The 24,357-nt window shown below is 36.5% G+C and overlaps 1 protein-coding gene across 1 annotated transcript in view; it reads left to right on the top strand.

Moving 5' to 3' along the window:
* CRIM1 (cysteine rich transmembrane BMP regulator 1) overlaps positions 1-24,357 on the top strand; it is a 172,986-nt gene that overhangs the window by 119,815 nt on the left and 28,814 nt on the right. Inside the window, exons 5-7 of the mRNA XM_021389763.1 lie at positions 3,755-3,937; positions 5,189-5,386; positions 19,166-19,294. Coding sequence (XP_021245438.1) covers positions 3,755-3,937; positions 5,189-5,386; positions 19,166-19,294 — 510 coding nt within the window. The remainder of the gene's footprint in view (positions 1-3,754; positions 3,938-5,188; positions 5,387-19,165; positions 19,295-24,357) is intronic.

Raw genomic sequence — 24,357 nt, 5'->3', positions numbered from 1 at the left:
TACATTGCACAAAGTACTAAAGTCTGAAGAGTAAGAAGCCAAATATTTTCTGCTACCTAGCTTGCTTTGATATGTTTGCAGATAAACGAAAGCATACAATGTGTATACATTCTATGAACAAATTCACTGAAGTGTATCCTTGTCTTTTCTAAACTCCTTATCAGCAGAGCTTTTGAAAAACAGAAAGCTTTTCTGTATTTTGTTTGTAGTGACACAGGGCTGAATTTTGTCAGTTTCCTTCCCTTTCATTTAATGGAAAATTCACTGGACTTGCACCAATTCCTTTCAGGAGTCTGGTACAAATTCGTCTGTATATCAAAGGAATGTCCAAAGTGCTGCAACTACAAACCTAGAAGAAAATGCCCAAACTTGCCTACAGACAGCTGATGCTGAGCATCTCGTGTGCTTGAAATAACCATGTGCAGAATAATGCCTAGCAAAGACTGGACTGCAAAACTCATGCGTGTTCCTGAGCTGTTCTGTAACTTTAAACAAAGAAAACCACCAGTACAGGGAAACTAAAGAGGTCTCTGTAACAGCAAATTTATTTTGGATTAGTCCAGCCTATGGATGTTTATTAGACATAAAAGTACAAGGTAAAACACCATAGAAAACTAATTTGGTAAAACAAAAAAAAAAAAAAAGGTCTGTCTACAGTTCGGAGATAAAGGTCTTCAGAAATGAGCACTTTTGTATCCATGTAGCACAAGCCTGTGTGGCTCAGTGCAGCTCTGACTTCAGGACTCTTTCTCAGAATAAAAAGGATGGGGCTCACTGAACCAATCTCTAGAGCAAAATTTGTGTCAGAGTTCTCCCTGATTTACCTCTGGAGCAGGAACTTCAATGCCAAACCAGCTATGCCCTCTTAGTCGTGCGTAACTTGATATTGGAGCAGAGATCTGATATCTGTCCCATCACAGTCAGTGTAAAGCCAGCAGGAACTCTTCATTGTGCTGGGTCATGTCTGCTCTGCACTGGCTCCTTCCACAGGTTTGTAGCTGAACGTCTGTGCGCAGTCTGGATCTTCTGTCATAGGCTAACTGATATCTGGCAGACGCTGAAGTCAGGTTCACGAATCCACGGCCTCTGTGGCTGTCTCATGCCTGCTGTGTCATTTGGTAGTTGGCATCAGAAAAGGGATTTGGGTTTGCAGTTACACTTCACTGCTTGATGTGCGTTTCAGTCTATTGTAATTATTTTGTCACATGGAGAAGTTTGTTACTTGAAGAATTTTATATGCAGCATTTTCTTTATTGGTCAAATAATAAATGGTTGCCAGTCTTTCGGGAAAAGTTGTGTTTATTTAATGATATCTTTATATTCTTTCATTTCTTTGTGGCTATCATACGTTGGCCAGTAAAGCAATAAAATTAGCATTATTTAAAACAAAGACAAGTGAGAGAGAACTCAGAGAATCTTCCAGCATATCCTGCTAAAAGAAATGTGTTGGTACAAATTCCGCAGGAAGATGTTGGCTCTTTTATTAGGCTTTCACTTTATGAATATCTAAAGCTAGAGTTCTTATTATGTTTGTTCTGGCTTGAATGAGTCATTAGACTGCACAGATCTAACAACAGTAATCCTTGTCTTATATCTGGGTGCATATGGCTAGCTCAGTAGTTCTGTATGTATATGTAACGTATACACTACCATAAATCTAGTTTGTAAAAATATACATATAGTGACTTTTATAGCATTTTGCATTGTAGGAATAAAATAGATTGTTTCCTCTCAGGATTTACAGTTTCTTGCTTATTCATGTTTGGATATTTTAAAAATGAATGATAATTCGTGGAAGATGTTTCTACTTTCCAAACTAGGAAGAAATTCAGATCTGCTGTTGGGGTGGAGAGAGGGGAGGAGAAAAGTAAAAAATCTAGAAAGCTGCAATCAAACAAGTAAAGTCAGGAACAAACGGATTTAAATGCCTTTTAAGTTCGTGGCACTTTTTCCTTTTTGAGAAGGTTTTTAGACTAACAGCTTGAGCTACAAAAACTTGAAATATTTTTCAAGTGTTTGTTTATGTGAATAGCTTTCTAATGAGGTCATAGCTGTTTTCCCGGACACAGTGGTATTTCCTCTTTTTACTCTCTTTTTTTTTTTTTTTAACACTGCTTTCTACATTATGCCTTGAAGACAGAACAGGCATGTAAAAATCAAACATTGCTCATGATAATTCCAAGTTTCAACTCTAACATTTCACAGTCATATTAAATGACTTGAGACTGGAGCTCAGTGTAAGTGTGTGTGGGAGGAACTACTAAGGTCACTGAAATGCTTTAGAATTTTGAAGAAAACCTACATTAATGTCAAGAATAACCTATATGAAAAGTCTTCAGACTCCTAAATTAAGAAGATTCAGGAGGATTGAGAAAATCCTGAGTTTTCATTTAAATATTTTTGTCTTCCTTGTGAAATTGAGTACTAAGAACAACAGAAAACCTGAACTCAAAGCAGGTGCAATTATCGCCTCTATGTGTCTGTTTGATACTTGTTAGTGAATAAGCAGTTTTCCATGTAGTCTATGGAAATCAACAACATATGCAACATATTGCCTGCTTTTTAATTTTGACTTGTGGCTGAAACAAGTTGCTTCCTTTTCCTCAGAACCTTTGGCTTTGAAAATGATAGATTCATAGCTACTGAACAAATATATCTGCTTAGTAGACACTATTTTATTTCTGGTATCTGTTCTCAAGTGTCTTGGACAGGTTTCAGAAAAGGTCCAGAATTTTAAGTTATTCCATAATAGGAAAGAGAAAGGAGGCTTCAGTGAAACATATAATGATGAAACAGTGAAGTCATGACTTCCTAATGACTAATGTGGTATAGAATGTAGTATGTTATAATTGAACGTAAATTTCCAGTATTTGTTCTACAGTGTCAAAACAGTTCTGTGATTTGCCCTATGCTGTGAAGCTGCACAACACAGTGTGTGCATCCATAGCTGGCTGAACTGAACATGTCCTTCAAGTCCTTTCCCAAATATTTAGGAATTTTTAGAGGCTTTTAGTTTCACAGTCAGTTTGGACTGAATCATAAGTTAGGGCTCTGCTGTACAAGAAATAGTCAAAACAGTCTTGCTGTGTTTTAAAAACACCAAAGTGACCAGATAATGGTCATTACAATTGAGATTATTTTTTGTGGGGCATACAGCTGTAAGGTGACAGCTATGAAGCTCCAGCTTGATTGAACTAGGAAGTGTTTGGAATTCATATCATGCAGTCATGGAAAACATACATCTGTTTCTTATAAACTAACAACAAGAAAAAAAAAAAAAAAAAAGCCCATTATGAATGGACAGCTCTAAGGCAATTTATCCACCTGTGTACCAGAATCCTGTAGAAAGAAAGATTGCTCTTAAAAAAACATCAGAAGCTCACTTTTTAAAATATAAAAAACATTATTGCTTCATTTACTGAAATTTGAGATAGCTTCTGGCTCAGCAGAATGAAAAAGATGTAGCACCAATAAAGAGAATTACTTTCCTTCAGTATTTTAATTTTTAAAAAATCAGAATTTTAATTGTGAATAACTAACTGCTCTAAAAATAAATCTGAATAGCATTTCTTCCATTGTTTAAACAGACAATAACACATACTGTGTAGTTAAAAGAAAACATGGATTTTTTTTAATGAAGGAAAATTTAGCGGTTTCCTTCTGTCTGGTTTTGTTAGTAGCAAAATGAGTTTAACTATTTACCATTTATTAATATCTGTAAAATAACTGACTCATTTTTTTCTTCTTCTTTCAGAAGTGAAGCCAACTTGCATATTTAACAGCATGGAATATTATGATGGAGACATGTTTCGAATGGATGCTTGTCGCTTCTGTCGGTGTCAGGGTGGTGTCTCTATTTGTTTCTCTGCCCAGTGTGGTGAGCTACACTGTGACAGGTATTATGTGCCAGAGGGAGAGTGCTGTCCAGTATGTGAAGGTACAGTATCTTTTAAATCCTTTTTTATTTTTAAACCTTCTGCTTTTCTATTTTGCCTTTTAATTGAAAATGAGTGAAGAAGTGTTCCATGTTGTTGTTCTACAGTTTGTCAGTTCCTTCTTAATTCAGTTTTTCTTTTACATTTCTTGGCATGGTCTTAGACATGGTCACATGTGCTGTACTTTTTGGGTGCCTTCTTCACAAATGTTATACGAAGCTGTTCCTAATTTCTGCACCAGAAATTACTCATTTAGCTAATAATTTAGCCATCATTATGCTCCAAAGCAGCAGCAGTGTGTCTCTGACTGTATCTGTCACTTTGCAGCCTGTTTCTTCCACTTGTTGCTCTTCTGTTCAGCTGAGCAATGTTTACAATTATAGCAAAGAACCAGGGCATAATCTGGCTTCAGTGTTTTTCTGTTCTTCCTTTATGCTGTTGACAGTCTGCTCGTCTGCTTGTTAGACCTGCAGTCCTCCTAAAAAAGATCCTGTGGGAAATTTCACATTGACCCTCTTGCTTATACTGGAAAATATTTGACACATCTTCTGCCAGAATACAAACAGGATTCCAGAGGAGGAAGATGAGGGCTGGCGCCATACACTTGGATCGTGCCCTACTGTGGGTCAGGGTATGGCCACGACATAGAAAAAGGCCTGCAAAACACTCCTGGTCTGTGTGGTTAAAAGTAAACTCAGGAATGACGTCTCAATAAGCAAACTAAGTTGGTAATCTCAAGTCTCTCAAGTCAAATTTCTCACTTCTGTATGACTAGTTTTGTTGAAATGTTCCCAGTTTTTCTCTAGAATCTGTGAAGTTGGTACAAAAGAAAAAAAGGATCAATAGATCTAAGATACATTTTGTTTTGAAAAGCAAATCAGAAAATCCAAAAACTAAACATTGTAATAAATATAATCCAACCATCTGTAGATATATTTTCCTTTTCCAGATCTGTTTGTTAAATATAAAATTTTAGTGGAAGTATTTAAAAATAGGACACTGAGTTTATGAAGATTCAGTATAAGCTGACTTAACGCTTTCAACAGTACATTTCAATATTGAAATACCTTGAGTTGTTGTCTATATTATATTTTCTCTGTATACCACAGAGTGGTTCTTTCTGTTTGATGGTGGCTTCATGTAACTCTTTTTAAATAATACAAAATCATGACATTGAAATTATTCATACATAATCTTTAGGCATAAAAGGAAATGTAAAATGTCTTGTTCTATTGCAATTTCTTTTATTTCAGACCCAGTTTACCCTGTAAATAATCCTGCTGGCTGTTACGCCAATGGTCAGATCCAAGCTCATGGAGACCGCTGGAGAGAGGATGACTGTACTTTCTGCCAGTGTATCAATGGAGATCCTCACTGTGTTGCTACAGCTTGTGGGCAGAGCTGTTTGAATCCTGTCAAAGTCCCGGGAGAGTGCTGCCCAGTGTGTGAAGGTGAGATCTGCGTTTCTTCTGTTATACTTCATTCTGTCATGGCTACTTCTGACTTGGTAACTCCTAATTTACTTTATAATTTTGGAGGATTTAAGTAGCTATCACAGCATTTCCTGTGTAAATTAGTTGGGGGAGAGGGAATAAAAATAGCTGATTTTTAAATTCTAAATTATGGCATGGTTTAACCACAACTGTATGTGGCCATATTCAATACTCTTTTGGTCTAATATAGTAATCATTTAAGATCAGCATTGTTAACTAATTTGACTCCATGCTTTGATTAAAGCTTATTAATAAATATAGGAGGAATTAGAGGATCAAAATGTTCATTTACAGCTATTACTTATAATCGAATTATTCCTAATTTCTTATTCATTGCTATCATTTAGTTACAATTTAAAATCTTTGCACCATATAGCTTGAGATTGGGCATAATTATAGTATGAAAAAAAATCATTATTTCAGTGAAACTTATAAGGGATGATTACTAAGTACGAGATGCATTTTGATTTTTAGAGTTCAAAATGTAATTACATTTTGTGGAAATATATGCAGTTTGTATTACAGACTGAGATTTTAACTTAGCTATATGGAACAGGTTGTCCAGTGAGGTTGTGGATGACCCCTCCCTGGAAGCTTTCAAGGCCAAGCTGGATGGGGCTTCGAGCAACCTGGTCTAGTAGGAGGTGTCCCTACCTATAGCAGGGGAGTTGGAACTGAATGATTTTAAAGGTCCATTCCAACCCAAACCATTCTATGATTCTATGATATGGCAAACATGTACCCAACCTGGCAATGAAAATGTGGAGGTTTGCAAATGAATATATTTTTAAAAAATTGTGTGTTCACAGTTGCATTTTTGGTAGTAGTTACTCATTATGAAAAATACCAGATCAGTCAACTTCTAAATCACAATTCTAGACCTGTCTTCAGAGCTGTATTCACAGTGTATAGATACTTGCAGGGGTACATGCTCAGTGAGCTGCCACTTACTTTTCCAGTTCCATCTGTGATGAAATGAAATGAATTTTGAAATGAATGTTGCATAACTGCTTGTAGCCCTTCTTGGGTTGCAGTATCTGCCCAAGTTCACTGGGTAGTTGCTGATTAGGAGGAAATCTGTGGAGCGTAGACTTTTCTTGGTGCTTTTTCATGTTAAAATTCACATTGCAGGATATGAAGAAGGCGTCTGATAATGTATAAAGTCTGCTTGTGAAGTGATGAAAATTACTACTTTCACACTGAATTAATTTTATGATGAAGCAAGTTAGCAAGTTTTAATCCCCAGTGATTCTCTCCTGATGGGTATCACAGAGTATGTGCTGTCATACTTAGCATATATGTGAGTGAGCTAGGAAAGGTAGCATGGACAGGTAGATTTATTTAAGTATTTTCTGTATGTGGTGGTTTCTTCTCCAACGGGAATGGACAAAATGTCAGTGTGATACAGGTGGCGTCAAAAAAATGGTAGGAAGCTGTCACTGGTAATGGTGGCCGTGGCAGCAGCAGTCCCCATGTGCTGAGAAGAGCACGAGGCTCCAGTGGGCCTGGTAAAAGTTAGGCAGAGCTGACTGTTAGGAAGAGCATGTGGACAGTTCAGATGGCAGGAAGCCACGTGGAACTGACCAGGGAATTTGAATGTCATCTGGACATGGAATTCCAAACAGCTTGAAATGTGTAACTTTCTGAATGCTTGTCAGGAGGTTACTGGACTTGCAGAGAGGGTAATTATTCAGCTGCCCCCAGGTCCTTCCAAATTCTCATTGTCCTGTGGATGCAGGAGGGATGGGTTGGTGAGGTGAAGGGATCCAGATCCTTTTCACTGGAGCTGCCAAGAGGGAGGGCAAAAGTGTGGGGGAGTCATATAGAGGGGAGAGGTGTAGCACCGCAATACTACACACTGTGAATACATTGCTTTAGTCTTCAAATCCATCGACGGCCTTCCTTGAGTTGCACTGTGGTTAGCGTCTGCTAGCATCTATGTCCAAACTCAGTGGAAGCTGAATTTATTTCATTTCCAGACAACAAAACTGGAAAGAGCCACCAGTATCTTGGGGAGCAGAGCATTAGTTTATTTGCTTTAAAACAGAAAGTGGAAAAATGTTGACTAAATTCAACAAGAGAAAATCTACTGGACTGTGTTTGGAGGAGGTTCTTCAAAAGTTCTGCCTCAGGGTAATTGTTACATAGTGGTTTTCCAGGAGAAGTCTGGTGATGAATGAACAGAAATTCAAGATAGGTTAACAGAGCATTGAGAAGGCAAGTGCCATACTGAAATTAAGGCCACAGTATAGTTTGCAAGATGCCAAGTCTTGATCTCTTTGCTATGGGTAAGTCCCTAGCTGACATACTAGCTCCTCAGTCCTTTCCTGTACATTATTCCTCCAAAAACCATGCAGACAAGCTGACAAGAGTCTGAACAGGAGTTATGAGCATAGACTGAATTCTTAAAAGCATGTCATAAGAGGACAGATTGAATAAATCGGGTTGGTTTACGTTAAAGGAAATTATGACTTTGGAATGAAAAGATAGCAGCCTTCAGGTGCCTGAAGGGTTGGCGCGAAAAAAAGGGAAGCAACATATTCTGCAGTATCTGCTGAAAATAGGACAAGAAATAATGAATTTGAGTTGCAAAAGGGAAGATGTGTATTAGAGAAAGGTAGATAGTTGTTGAGGAAAACAAAATTCCTCCTGTGGAATGTTTTGACTGAGACTGTAATTTTGCTTCATTTAGGGAATCATGCTGTTTGTATTTTCAGCCTCAGTGAGAGGAGATGCTCTCAGGAAATTGCATGCATAACTGAAAGCAGTTATAATAGCTGGTAGGCAGTTTTCAGTGTTTATGCAGGTAATGACTGTTACTCAGCAATATATGGTTGTTTTCTTCTTAAAGTAAGCATAAAAGTGATCAAAGGCCTTTTGGAAAGACCTCTGGTTACACTATGCCCACCCGTACCTTCTTGCCAGTTTTCCAATGTAGCAATGCATGTGGATTGTACTTGTGCAAGATGTGCATAGATAAAAGCCCTGGGTGGGAGCAGGGGGTGGCTACTTTGAGATAAGAATGTCTGAGCAGGAGTGAGGCAGAAAGCAAGGGCCTCAGATAAGGCATGAGGATAGAGAGTGTAGTGTGGGGGACAAGACAGGGCAATATCAAGCACTCAGATCAGATGATAAGAAGCTGCAAAGCTGGTGTAAGATTGTTTTTAAAGACAAGGCCCAACACCTTGCTAAAATGCTTTGAGCAGCTTTGTTCTCCCTCTAGAAAAGGGTGCTTTCTCCCCTTGCAGAAAAGAGATGGTTCCAGACAAAGCCCAGATGTTTTCTGTGTCATTTCTTCCTTCATCAGCCAGCCTCCATCCTTGAGCTCTTCACTCTATATTGCTTTTCAAAGCAGCCTCATCCTTGCACCAGTCAGAGCTGGGAAAAGCAGGCCCATTGTGTTCTGTGGATCCAACACAAAGAATTTGTTTTAAGCTTCTGATGGATGCTCCTATAGAACTTCTGTAGCTGTTGTAATGATATTGGTCCTTAGGGATTTGCTTTTGTTTGTTTAATCTATTATCTACTTAGTCTGTTTTTTCTTTCTTTGTTTTCTAGACTGTCTTCATAAAGAGCCAAGGCTTGGGTAATCACATTAGCCCTCTGTGCTTTCCCCACAGTTTTAGAGCCAATGGTCACTTGTAACACACAGAAATCTCAAAGATAACATGTTCCTACATATTTAATGAAAGCAGACAGGTCGTTAGAAGGAATAGGGTGTGAAGTTTTGATATGAACTCATACTTCATTACTGCTGAGGTTCTTCATGGAATCTGGTTTGGGTGCTTGTCCTGTTGTAGGAAATGGATCCACAGGAAGTCAGGCTTTTGTTGGTGTTGCTTTTCCTAGAACTGTTTGCTTCACTGTTGGGTTAACATTTGTTTCAGTTCCTGAATGTCTAAGCAGCAATTCCATTTCTAATGAAGTTTTTAAAAAATTGGATACTACTGGAGCTTCAAATAGCTATTAGTGTCAATATGTAATAGCATGTGAGTAACACCAAACAAGCCACAGTGACATAAATAACCATGCCTTCCTCGGGCCATCTGCAGACAGCCATCTGCAAATAGGAGTAATAGTCGTGTTCACAGGAAGTAAATATTGAGTAGAGTACTGGGAAAATGCTTGGTTCTTCGAAAAGAAGATAATAAATACAAGTGCTGAGAACTTGGCATCGATACCAGAAATGTCTCTTAGGAAAGTTGAAGGCTTCCTACATTCCCTCGTTTCTCCCAGAGATTCAGGCTACAGATAGGGAAAGCTTGCAGCCAAGTCAGTTGATATACAGTAGTTGGCTGTCACCCAGTGAGTAGTTCTGCGTGAGAGCTCTCAGGTACAGGTGGAAGGGTTCCAGCATAAGCTATGAATGAGAAATTAAGTGTTAGACAAAGTTCTCTCAGAGGACTTTCATGAATAAGGACTGCATTACTTCGCTGTCATAATGGCTGACACTTTATCTTTGCAAAAAGAAATTAACATTTTCATCAATAAAGGGCTCCAAGCTGTAGCTGAGAAGTAATTCGGTTCAGTTCCTTTAGTGTGTCCAACACATCATTAAGTAAAAAAAGGCACCATAGTCCCATGAAAAGAAATTTGATTCATTCACGATGAAATCAGTAGTAGAGAACAGTGTTCACTGGCATAGGATTTGGACCCAGGAATCTACTTAGAGTACGAAGGGCAAGTTATTGTTCAGTGTCAGCACTGTAGGTCAGGATGGGTCTTTTCATCAAAGCCAGTTAAGAGATTCAAACACAGTGCTGTAGAGAATTGAGCTTACTTTTGCCAGATCATGATTTAGTACAGCTTTTTTAGACAAGACGGCAGAGATTTAGCCACACAGCCCAGGGTGCAATGAGACATCCTGCCAATAAAAGTCTTTGCGTTTAAGAAAGTCAGGAATGCTAAACTGATATAAAATAATCTCTTTCTTGCTTTTAGTGATTCATCATAAAGTTCATTAGAAGATGGGTATTGAAAGGATAAACAATCTGGGAATCCTAGTGAATACATCTATGTATCTCAGTGTAGCTAAGGATTTCTTGCTTTTAAAGAACCTCATGGATCATCTAATTAATTCTTTCCAGTGCCTCCGGCATTCATAGATTTGGCCCAGATACACACTAATTTAGTGTGTTTATAACATCACCTTGTAATGATAACTGAATGACCTTATCTAGTTGGACATTTCTTTATAAATAAGTTTAATCGATACTGCTTTAATAAATGCCATTATTTCTCACTGTCATTTCACATGAGTTTGTCAAAAAACCAAACCTCATGGGTATTAATGCCTATATGAAGGGAGTCCATGCCTAAAAACTGGAAGGACTGATTGCACCAGATAAAAGCTTTGAAGTTAACATCTTGGGAATAGAAAGTTTTTGACTATTTCGTTAGACCCCCTCATACACATGCAGCATTGCTTCACAGGAGACTTCTTCAGAGGAACAATAAAAATAATCTTGGTTTATAATAGTTACTTTTGAGGAAAATGAATTGTATTTTAGTACTCTCAGGTTGACAGTATAAATAACATTTGAAATTAACAGTCTTTCTTTTCTGCCAAAGTGAGCCATGTGTTTGGAAGTATTAATGAATACATTAATGAATATATTTTCTGTTCATTCTTCGTGACATTAAAAATAATTGCATCTTAAATCTTTGCATGCATTTTATATTATGTAATAGTTAAACACTGATAGTTAACACAGACAGCTAAACTCTAGGGGGGGAAATATCCTGCGAGTTATTAGGGATTTCAAACCCAGGAAGGAAATTCTCTTGCTTGGGACTCGGGACTGATATTTTTCATGTAATGGACTGGAGGGGCGGGGAAGCCTGGAATGCTAACTATGAGGATGGAAAACATTTAGTCACTCTTGGAATGATATGAATGTTTTTACAGGAAGCTTAAGTAAACACACATGCTGCTGCTTAGTAGGCTGCAGTTAACTTTTTTGGACTGCAGACAAAATTCAAACAAGAATATAGACTCCAGCAAAAGGCTGTTGAGCAGCACACCCTTCAGGACCAGTTTTCAGGCACTTATCTGGTAAAACGTATGGTACAGAGCAAGACTGCTGCTCACTCATACTTTTTCTTAACTTTTATGATAAATGCTTGAATGCATTGAGTCTATATTTCTGTAAGTCTGTTGGTGTTGGTTTTGTAGTATCAGAGCGTCTTAATCCTTTTATAGACAGCACGCAGTATAAAATGCTACAGAAGAGGGAGCTGTTTCACTTTCCCCAAACACAGGCAGGCTCTTTATTACTGCTATTGGAGGTCTTTGTTCATGTGTAGAACGTGATTTTGACTCATTTTTCCTCCCTCCTTCCTCTAGAATACTCTTCAATTTCACGCTCTCTATGAGATGCTGAGCTTTCTAGAATCCTGTTCTGGTACATTCACATTGGCTAATGCTTTCTCCCAGTGTCTCAGGACTCATCACTGCTCAATCTAAATGCAGTGCTATTTTATGTGAGTTGCTTCTCTGGGGTTAAAAATCATTTTAAATTAAATGCATGCACCTCAAGGAGTTATATTTTGAGTTTGTGGCTGGGCACAATAAGACTTTTACATAAAATTTCTTAGTGTTGTCCCTCCTAATTAGAAAAGTAATAATAATTCTCATAGTAAATTATTGTTAAAAGTACTGGGATTATCAGTGGTTATAATTTCTATACGGAATTTTGGGGGAAATATTTTTTTTCCATTTATACTGAAAAGGACTTCTTGTGATCAGTACTTTTGGTCCAAACAGAAGAACAAAAAAATTATGAGGGCTCCTTTGAAAGTAATGCCTCCTATGTTATTTTATGTTGGCCCACTACATCAGAAGTGGATGTTGGTGGGTATGGCAGTAGAGGTTGAACCTTCCCACCAGTATTCCATTACATATTGTTGCTTTGTGTCAGATGGCAGCAGAGGGGCAGTCTGACACAATGGTGTCTGACATGGAAGTGTGTCTGAAGCAAAGGGGTGTCACTGAATTCCTCCATATGGAAAAAATGGTACCTGCTGACATTCATCAGCATTTATGGAGACCAAGCAATGGATATGAGCACAGTGAGGTGGTGGTGGTGCATTTCAGCAGTGGTGACAGCAACAGTGGGTCACCTCTGCTGATGCACTTTTATGAGAGTAGCATGCAAGCTCTTGTTCATCACTGGCAAAAAATGCTTAGCTAGTGGTGGTGACTGTGTTGAAAAATAGTGTTTTGTAGCTGAGAATTTGCTCTATCCACTAGTATAATGTTCTTTGTATCTATCATAATTTTCATTGAAATAAATAGGAGGCATTATTTTCAGAGCAACCTACATCCATTGTCCTGCTCACAACTAGAAGTAAAGCTTCTTTGTGCTATACTCTGAAAACATGTTTCCATGTTCCAGCTTTTTTAATAATACACACAAGAAATGGATCAATTTTATTTGACTGCTTCTAGCAAGAGTATGAACTGATTCACGTATGAAAGATGATTCTGAGCAGTTCTAGTGCTGAATGGTGTTGCATAAAATCCCACTTCTCATGCTACAGTTATGGTATTTAAATTTAGGGTTATTTTCAGGCCTGGTGGCTTTTTGTACTATATAACCATTTGATCTATTTGAGAAATTTGAGTTACTATTGATATGAGCTTGTATGTTGAAATTATTTTGATTATAATCAGGCTTTTTGAAAGTACAAATGTTTTCATTTTGGAAATCACTGGCAGCTCTGACTTCAATTGCATGAGCAATAATCTCTGAGTAATTCCTCAAAATACTTGGTTTGTAATATAATGCCTTTGTATTATGTAGTAACTATCAACACTAACATCTGAAAATTTGATTTTATACATTATTGTAATAGGCAGCATACAAGTACTGAATAAATACAAATAAAATACAAAACAGTATTTTGGGAAGTTCTGGGAACATATTTTTTATATTGTCTATTAATATAAAAATTGTCTGTTTGGCAAAGGTTTTTAAGGATTTTTCAAGGATTTTTCTCTTTAATTCCTAATGTAAGCTAGGTACTTGCATAGTAGTTTGCAATCTTTCAATGAAATTGATTAAATCCATTTTTTGGGAGTATTCAAAGGAGACCTTTTTGAAAGATAATGTTCAACCTCTATAATAGCGTATCTATAGAACTTACAGTTTTATAGTTTTGATTATGCGTGTTTCTATCAGGCAGATTGAAATGTTTTTGTTAATGTGAAGTTGGTAGAAAATGCTAGTTTTGTATAGATAAAAGTGCATATAAAAATGTAAACAGGAAAAAACAGCACATAGATCCATAAATTACTTGCAGCTTCAGGGTCGTAAAACATCCTTTTTGCCTGATTTTTTTTGATATGTATGTATTTGTAGTCAACTCATACTTTGCCGTTCTAGTTTATTATTAGGGCATATGCAAATAATTCTCTAAGATGTTTGGGACACTACACCAAATGTTGGTAAGATTTGTTAGCTTTTAAGCATATATGCTTAAAGTAATACCAAGTCAAACTGCACAGGGAGCACAGATGAAGTGATTAAGAAGAGAAATCAGACCCCTGTGTCTGTTTAGTTGGAATAATCACTATGCTTGAATCAAGCAAAGTAATTTAATGTAGGTGTTTGATTTACACTAATGTCTTCTACACTTCTATGTCAAGAAAAAATATTGTTATTGTAATAGTAGTTTTTTTCCCTTCTATTTTGAAAGGATAGCATTTGCAAGTGAAATTAAAATCTGGGCTGATTCAGTAGTGTCAAATATCTGTCCTCATACATTTCTAATTATTTTGTGGTAAGATGTACAGCAGTCCAGATTTCTAATGGTTGATTAGAAGCAGTTTTGTATTCGTGTTTAAATTCGTTCATATTTAACAATGTCAAATATAGCTACTTGAACGTTAAACAATATGCAGAAGAAAAAACCTAAACATGATTACTTCCTTACTTAAAGTCAATTTTGTAAAAGCCTGGAGGAGGTATTTCCCTGATGTGGTTTTACTGAAAGTATGAAACAAAGCCTGTTTTGAGTTTAAATACTGCGTTCCAAATTAAACAAAGCAAAGAGCTTGTTTTAAGTATTTTTCATGTCATAATAATAGTAATGGGCTGAGGAAGCTGTTCTTAAGGTATTAGCATAAAGATGAACAATAAAATGCATTGATGAAAGGTGGTTGTGGCTGTCAGCAAATAACATTTTGGAGAGAATTGCTCTGTTTTAACTGCCTGGAAGAAGTTTTGCTTCTTGAATTGAAAGCTACTCCTTCAGTCATTGCACAGATTTCAGAGAGATGGTGTTAGACTACATCTATTTTTACTGAGTAAGGAAGACGGTCAGTACTTGGCAAAGGAATACAAAAACAATTAGGAATCAAAATATTTATCTGTGGATTTCACAAGTGCTAAACAGAGGAGAAGCATTGCTTCCCTGGTCCTGCTTGCTGTGCTCTCACTGATACAAGTCCTCTTGTCCTTCACACAGACCAAAACTGAACACTTACTGCTCTCTTATAGTACACGTCTTTGGTGTGATACCATTAAGTGAAATCCTACTTCTTTTGCTGAAATGAACTAAATACCCGAAGTTCAGATTTTAAACAATTTAAAAGTCTGATAGGAAAATGTGTATAACTGATATCAGGCTTGGCGGGGGGGGAGGGCTACTTTTATCTTTTTTTTCAGCTCACTTGAAAACAAACTAAATAATTTTGTAAATGGAATCTCCATAGTTGGAAGGAAAAATGACATCTTCAATGAATTGTTCATTTTTGACATTCAGATGAAAAATTGAAGTCAAGAAGACTACAGTAAATGGTCTCAGATTTGTTTTTGTTTTTATTGCTTCAGCAATCATCAGTGAATTTGTTTGCTTTCTTTTTTCAATGATTTTAAATGTTCAAACTGTGTGTATAATAAAATTCTAATCCTTATAAACTTTTTCCCTGCTGTCACTGAAGCATGGATGAATCAGTTTCTCTCCATTTCTAAATACTTCAGCCAGGCATTATCCTAGTACTCATCCACATGTAACAAGATCTGTGTATGACAGTGGCTGTTGCTTCTGTCAGAGGCACGGTACTAGACTAGACTAGATCCTGTCCTCTTCTATGTATTTCACGTTTTTAACAGAAGAAAATGCTCTTTCTGACAACAGCTATGTCACATCACTCATAGTAGAAGCGGAAGGTCTCAGAAATCAGAAAATAGCAGAAAGGAATGCTTTGGGGATTGGTTAGGAAACTGACAGTGGCAATATGGTCTTATTCCACCTTGACAAATCTCCTTGTTCGTGACACTCGTGTTTTGTGGCGGTATTGCTAAGGTAGGTCCAGTAAGACAAAGCCAGTTCCAGGTATTGCTGGGATATCGCTGTCTTCCCTTCTTTCCCTGCAAAGCACTTTGACTTCAAGCTAGGATGAGTGAGATTCAGGGATTTGATCATGCACTGTAGAGTTTTTTCAGTGGTTCAGACTGAAAGGCCAGCAGCAGCTGGAATATCCACTGTGGATTTCATACGTTGTAAAGTGACTTTTAAGCAAAATGTCAGACACAGATCTGTGTTGAATCTGTGTTTATGCTTTGTTTGATGCCTCAGATGGGTCTGGATCTCAAAGAATGATTTAAATCTGCCTCCAGCTGAGAGCAGCATCACTTCTGTCTCATCCTGAGATGGAGAGGAAGAGTGGGCAGTGGTATTGTATAGCAGATTTAACTAGGCCATGATTTAATGTTAGTAGTTTGTGGAACAATACATTCCTATTGCCTTGTTTCTTTACTACTATAAAAAAATAAGAACATTTTCTTTGGACATGACATGCGTATACCAATTTTGTGTCCTGCTTGATTTACTGCGGTAGAATTCCTGTTGTTAGCTGAAGGGTATTTATAGCAAAGTGAAAAAGCATAAAAAATGAATACAACATTTTTATCAACCTCATAGCAAGCAAATTAGTAATCCTATGCACTGAAATTCAGCAGAGAAAATTTCATGCTCAGAGAGAGTATAGGGAATGAGATATTCTAATAGCAGTCTGCATTTAACCTTACTCATAAACACTTTAGATCAGCAATATCTGTGTTCTATCTAAAAAAAAAACAAAAAACATTGTTTTCATGTGGACTCTCATCAATCCTTTTCACTTTATTTTTGTCTTCCCTCTTTCTTTACTATAGTTTTATTGTTGTAAAATACACAGACAGAAATAGCATATGTTTTTCCCACCAATTGTCTGTTCGTTTGTGCACTGCATCTTTCTTCTGCAGTTTGTACCAAGAGCAGCAGTGAAAGCCTAACTGGGATCATGTGGCCGCACATGCTTTTTCAAACTTAACTACTGCTTGCCTATTCAAATAGCCAGCAGCCTGGCAGCAGAAAAGCTGGCTTTATTTGTTGAGTCTTGTCTAGCGAAGTGAAAAGGGCTGATACTTTTTTTTCTGGCTGCATTTTTGCACATGTGGGGGTAGGGAATGAAATTATTTCTTTTGTCCTCCACTTGCAGCTCATTGAGAAGCAGGCATGCATATAAAATTACTGTATCTCTCAGGACTTACCTTTAGGGACAGAAGGGAGGAAAAACAGATTTGTGAGCTTGCTTGGAAACTCTCAGGATGCTGAGAGCAGAAACAAAAGTGAGAGGTAATACAGTAAACCACAAAAAATAAAGGATTCACAAAAATCTTTTAAATTAAAATAGTAACTATTTAATTTTGTCTCTATTAAGAAATACTGTATTGCTCAATGCATCAAGGTAGCAAAATTTCAAAATTGATATGTCAGCACCCAAGACAGAAGAGCATCAAAACACAAAACAGAGCTTTGAAAAGCTACCACATGCTTTGGATAACATGAGTGATTCATATGATTGGTATTGTTTTTAACTACCATTGTTTATAAGCATTACTGTGGCTTTTTTGTCATTCAGAGTGCCAGATTTGGGCTGTCTGGCCAATAACCTGCATGTAGCTTCAAGATAACTGCAGTGTTATGTTTTCTTGCTTGTTGAGGATATTTTACTTTAAGAATACAGTGAGGTAGGAATTGAGATTTTCAGACTGGGAACCAGATGCTAAAAATCAGTTTATTTGCAAAGATAGCTTATTGTGTTCTGCCCTAAACAAATGGGATGAGTTAATGAAATTTCTGGAATACATCATGTTACTGGTGTATATTGGTATGGTCTTCATCCCTAAACTAATGATATGTTGAAGTTGCAAATATTAGATATGAACATAATTTAGTCAGTTCATTGAGTGATTTAAAAAAAAAAATGCAAGGAGTTCATTGCAATTAAAAATAGTCTAGTTTGGGAATTCATTTGTTCTAAAATAAATTGTTCATTAAGATTACTTTTCCATGCTATGCTTGCAGACTGAGCCATGACGTGAATAGTTCACAGAAATTTATAGAATCTCTCATTTGACCCGCAAACTAATAGTCTGTTAAACTTCTGGAAAAAATCTGGGGAAAAAAAAGAAAAAAAGAAAAAAGTAATTCATCTTACAAGAGATTTGAGGATTCTACAGGCACAGAGATACTATTACCCAAATTTCCAGCTTTCATTTAAACAGAGCTGTTGGTGGTGTTTTATGTATGTAGAATATATAGAATATATAGAGACTTTTTCTACAAAAATTGTACAGAGGACAGAACTGAACTTGAATAGTGTTTCAGAACTTGCAGAAACGTGAGGAATCTGAACCATGATCTCTGAGAGATAAGACTAAAATCTTCTGTGCCTGTCATGCATTCCTTTTGCTCCTAACTCTGTACTTAGCTGACCTAATTTAAAAAGGATTAAAAATGTTCAACACTGCATAAACTGCTGGGAAGGGAAGAGCAGGGCTGGAAGGAAGCTGTGAAAGCAGAAAATTGTACAAGACAATGAAAGCAGAAAGGCACATTCTTGTAATGGGATAATTTTCACTTGACTGGAAGGCATGGGTGCAATAGCTGCCTGGTGGGTGCAGAACCAATAGGCAGAGAAATAGGCAGGTATTTTGTTTGACAGTATATACCACTAATAATTTAATAAATGTTGAGTAGTATTCTACTCTCAATCTGAGAGTAAGGACTATTTGCCTCTAAGTATGGATGACAAAACTTGTCATTCAGAGGATTTGGTTTGGGGATGAGAGATGATAAGATATGGCCATCTTCAGTCTGTGAAAATGTTCATGCTATATAAAACACTATGTTTTCTTGCAGTTATGGTTTGTATACCATTTCTCCGTATTTTCACAATTGACAAATTCATCCATTTGAATTTATTTAGAATTTAATTTCTTTAAAGTCTTTGTTTCTTGAGATTCAGGAAAAAGAAGAACTCAATCAACTTAAATGTTGAAATGAAAGCTCACAGTTATTTCCTTAAAAATTGTGTAATTTGTGTTTCATAATGCTTAGTATAATCATAAGTATATATAGTATATATATATAAGTATATAAGTATATCATAAGTATAATCATAAGTAAATTTCTTGCTACTTAAGTGCTGAGTTTCATTAAAAAAAAAAAACACAAGATAAAAAAATTCAAAATTTTTGTGTTGGTTCGTACTGTTTATAATGAGTATATACCACTTCTAAACAAAGTCTGTTTCTTGAATTAAGTACCAGGAATGTTCACGAATCAAAAAAAGTATTTGTTAAAAATGATTCACTTTGCTGTAGCATTGTGTCTGCCTTTTGCGAACTAACTAAAATATCAAATTGATCTCAAATATGTGTGTTTTATTTTTCTTGCATTTAGAACCAACTTACATAACGATAGGTCCACCCACCTGTGAGCTTTTGGTGAACTGCACTTTGACTGAAAAAGACTGTATCTATAGTTTCAAACTGGATCAAAATGGTTGCCGCATTTGTCAGTGCAAAACGAGTGAGTATGCTAAAATACAGTGCCTTATACCTGTTATATCCTGCTGTTGGTGAAGATGTTAATATGCTGTTTTTTCCATTCATAATGTTAATTGGCTGTTGTGTTACTGTACATGTGCTTTCTATTTGTTCATCTTTAAAGGACAGATTGCCATTTTCTGACATTGCTTGATTAAAATGTATTTGGAGGAAAAACATAAATGTATGAATTTAGGTAAAAACTAACAGCTAGGTAAAAAAAAAAAAATTATGATTAGGCACTTAACATTAATGACAATGTGCCTTTGAGAAGTTTTGCCAGATTTGTGCACTTCAAAAACTCCTGTTTGCTAAACAGCCTATTTTTAACATAGTTTATTGCTTTTGAGGATCAAAAATATTTGAAAATGATACTTTTAGGGCATGTATGTTCATATACGAAGGTAGCCATACGTAACATGTTTCCGTAACATATATAAATACATTTGATTTAATATATATATAAGCTTTGTCATCAGTTCTAACCCAAGAAAAAGCATTTGACCTTGTAAGAACTTTGCATTTATCAGTGATAATAGTATCTCAAAGAAAAGCAGGAAAAGTGTACTTTCTCTGTGTATTTCCTTAAGAATTTAATGTTTATGCATGAACTATGAAGCAAGGTCAAGTTTGTTCCTGGAATTATCAAAGAACTGGAGGGCAACTCAGCTGGAGGACATATCTCTTGTGCCTGCCAGCCCAGCTACGAGTGGTTAAAGTCCCTTTATAATTTTATTGTAGCACTGCATCTTCCTTGTTTAGGGATTGGCTTGGTGTTTTGCTTAAGGAAAAAAAAAAAAGGTTTTGTTCTGGTGCCTTTATCTTTTTTTCTTGGAAAATGTGCATTTTTTGTTTCCGTATTGATAAGGGACAGGAGACATCAAATAAATTTATGTCATTATGGTAATAGAGAAAGTAATATTTTCAGTTACAAGTTGTGTCCCTGGCAACAGTGACCTTCATAGGTTTCCACAGGAACTTGACAGAGGTCCACATCTATTTCCTACTTGATAAAATATGGATAGGAGTTTCCCCTATTTATAAAACATGCAGTGCTGTTTATATCATTTGTTTTAGATTTGTATTAGTTTTGTCTTATTTGATTAAGTATTTTATCTACTAGTTCATGTTGTTTCGACTATGCACAACAGCAGGTATGCTGCACATTCTGCATCCTCTCTGGAGAATAGTAAAGAATTTCATCTAAGGATCATATGACTCAGTGATCAGGTTGAGACGCAGGAACTAGAAGAGTTTATACAACACAAAAATTGTGCCTTGAAATGAACTCATAAGCTGAACACGTCAAAAGTATCAGTGGATAAAAGAAAAAGCACCCTCTGCAAGGGTAGATAAAACACATACTTTTTTGCCATCACATACATGCCTTGCCTACAAAATTAGAAAGTTCTGCTTTTACCACTGTTATTTGATTTTTCTTTTTTATTGCTGAAGTATTAACTGGCATGAGGGGGAGCATTTCTGTAAGGAGTTTTGACAAGAAGATGGACATACTCATCAAGTTTCAGCATGTATGCCTGTGCGTGCAGTCCTGCCCTCCAGTTCGTTGCACGAGGCCCATCACTCCAGGCTATCATTTCTTTTGTCCTAGACTATCAGATCGTACATGTATACTTATTGCATCCCAGGATGTCTCTGTTCTTTCTTGGAGTGTTTCTGATTAAATACTGTTTAAGAACCTATTCAAGGAGATTTTTCTCTTGCCAGATTTGCTTGCAATTATTTTCATTTTGCAGTAGCAAACTGTCAGGATCAAACTTAATAGTATCGTTTGTCTGTCATCCTTTTTCTCAGTTAAATAACTTGAATTGTAGATTGCTTAAAAATCTCCCAAGTCATTCAGAGAGGAGAAACCTTTATTTACTAAAGAAGGGAAGAAAAATTACGGCTTGGTAGTCTTCATCAATGGTGGGATATCAGTCAAAATGACAGGGCTAGAATTTTTCTGTCAAGTAATGTTTATCTCTTGCCAGACTCTAGACAAATGACTGCATGAGGACCAAGAAGAAAACAGTTGGAGGTCACATATGATGAAAACGTACTGTTCTAGTTCTCTGTACTTTCAAGTCTAAACTAGTTGAGTTGCATCTTGGTTCTCTAAAAATGTAAGAATGTGTATTATCTTAGGTTCACATGCAGATTTACATTTAAATTAATTTGAGAGTATCTGTGTCTTCACACTGCACTCACTTCTTTTTTGCTGATCTGAGCTGCTCAGCTGAATCAGATTGAGAACCTGAGTACAGAAGATACATGTACCTCTTATTGCTGTTTGAAGTCATCCTATCCAAGCTCTTCAAATGTCTTTCCAATGGCATTTTCATTTTTGCTAACTTCTCTTTATCTGTCTTCACTGAGATATACATAGTTCTATTCATTTCAGTCAGAAAAAAAGCAAAATTACAAAGAAGAAAAGGAAGAAAGCACAGCAAATCTATAAATGGTTCCTCACTGCTATCTTCATTTACATTTCTGTAGCTAAAAATCTATACAACGGGTTTATTTGACGTTTATGTAAATATGGTATAATGAAGCTTGTGTGGTGCTTTATTGTAATTTAGATTCAAGTTTATCCAGCTCGTTTCAAGTGGACTACAGAATGAGAGAAGGAAGAAAGAAGCAAATGGTAATGTTTCTTGAACACAATGGTTTTAATAGAAGGATACTTTACCCTTCTTTCTTGTTTTTGCAGTGAATGCAAAAACATGCTTTGGAAACATGTTGTGAAAGCATATTAGGTGTAAAGTAAAATTTAAAAAAGCAGAGGTAGACCATAGTGGTAAGAAAAAACTACCACTGAGCAAAGAATTATATTAGTGGTTGGCTACCCTACCCATGGCAGAGGGGTTGGGACTAGTTGGTCTTTAAGGTCCCTTCCAGTGCAAGCCATTCTATGATTCTATGAGTGAGCACAGATTAATAAGAGGAAAAGTTCCAGCAAGTAGCGATGGAACTGCAAATGATCAGGGAAAAGGAATGGTAACTCTGAGCAGGAATGTACAGAAGCCGAAGTGCTTCATGAAGATGAAAGGAAAAAAAAAAGTATAGCCCAGTTTATAGGAAGAACTGCTGCAGAACGCCGTCAGTGAAACTGAGACAGTACTGCAATAATAGGAAAAAATGAAAGAGGATAGAAGAACAAGAAACAAATAGAAAAAAAGCGAGCAAGCAAAAACTTGTTACTTGTGGAGTGCAGCAGTTGCAATTGTGTTTGGAGTGTCTAGGCTTGTGCGCTCATAGGGAGAGCTGGAGTGGATTAAAGTCTTTGGAAGGAGGCATACATAAGAGGAATGAAATAAAACCAGTGATCAGATATTTATGAGGCAGGACTCCTGTTGCTCCAAAGAGGACTAACCAGCACATTGAATAATGCCTGCTGATTGCAATAAATTAAGATTTAAAGTCTGAAAATTGCTGCTGAACAGTAAATCATTTTTTACTGAGAGCCTGCAGTGAGAGCCAGTAGCTTATCTGGTCTTATCTCTTCCCCGTATTTAATTCATGAGAAGGAAAAAGCCATTAAAATCTTTCCTGTAACTTCTGTTACAGACTACAGTCTTTTACCCTAAATGAGTTGAATGTGCAGTACTATTCAGGGTATAACTGAGAGCATTTTTGGCTAAACATTTCAGATCTTATTAAAATTAGAAAATTTCTGTAAGTCTAAAACCTGCTTACTTCATGCAGAAGGCTTAGCTTTGCAGTTACAGGAGGCCATTGTCATACAATTTCCTTAATTCCAAAGTACTCTTGGAGACTTGCAGTTACAGAAGGCTATAGAGACAAGGTGTTTTTCCTGCACATTGTAGCATGTTGTTATCCTCATCCTGTCGTGGTTATGTTTTGTCTGTCAAAGCAAATCATAAAATCAGGATTCAAAGAGTGGAATTCTTTGTATGTTGCGTGTTTGCACAGTTCTATAGATGTAAAACAACCCCACTCTTCCAAATGCATCCCATATAAATACAGAAATATTTGTGATTTTTTTTAAGACCTTTTCCTTAAATGAGTAGAACATATCCTATTGTGGAGTTAGCAGATATCCTGTCATGGTACTAGCAGATATCTGCAGCATGGCCTTTGGTATTGTGGTGAGTCACACCATCTCCCTTCATAGTTGATGGAGTGGAACTCCAGTGTGAAGTTTAGATTTGGCAGTCTGGGAGTTGGATTTGTTGTGAGATATTCAGAGGCAGCTGTGGAAGACTGAAGCACAGAATCGGGAGGTCTGAGAAAAGTAATATAGGCTTATCTATGGGCCATCTATAAGCAGCAGTGTTGAAGCTCTGAAAAAAATGCATGGCCTGATGATGAGAAAAAAAAAAAAAGGGAGAATATATGTCAAATAATATCTTCTGTGTTCATCATTCAGTAGTTACAGTTTTGGATGAGTTTTCCTAATCTTCTACTCTTCCCAACCAAAACTTGAACATTTGATCCCTTTAATCTATCCATGTAAAAAAAAAAAAAAATTCTTAGCTATGCATTCTAAGCACTTTTAAGCTCTCTCAGTGTTAATGTGGTTCGTTTATGTAAACATATTTTATGTTTATTTGGATATTGAACATGAGATGGGAAAAGTAGTCACACTATTCACACAAAAAAGGTACATTTTGAACAACGTACAATTCTTGGAAATAGAAAGGTAAATATGAATGATGTAACATTTTTCTGTTCTACCATTGTTACCATGATTTACCAACAAGTTCCATGTAACAAAAAGAAAAAGATAGAAGCAGTCTATTAGCTTTTTTTAGTGCAAGGAGAGAACGTCCTGGATTTTTTGAATAATAAGGTAGACCTGGCAGAAAATGTACATTTGGTTACTTTCCTGCAGTGCTATGAAAAGAAATGCTTAATATCTATTAGACTTCTGTTAGTGAAATATAGCCATGGGAAACTGTGGATGGAGCATGTTTCTTTAAAAAAAAAAAAATAATAATACATGGCCTATGTAAAAGTGAAGTATTAACTGTAACTGCACATGCAAAATACTGTGGAAGTACTCCCCAAAGAGGACACAAT

The sequence above is a fragment of the Numida meleagris genome, chromosome 3, assembly GCF_002078875.1.
Source record: "Numida meleagris isolate 19003 breed g44 Domestic line chromosome 3, NumMel1.0, whole genome shotgun sequence".
Taxonomy (NCBI): Eukaryota; Metazoa; Chordata; class Aves; order Galliformes; family Numididae; genus Numida; species Numida meleagris.
The sequence above is the reverse complement of the archived record's forward strand: the minus strand, read 5'-3'. Positions and strand labels throughout refer to the sequence as shown.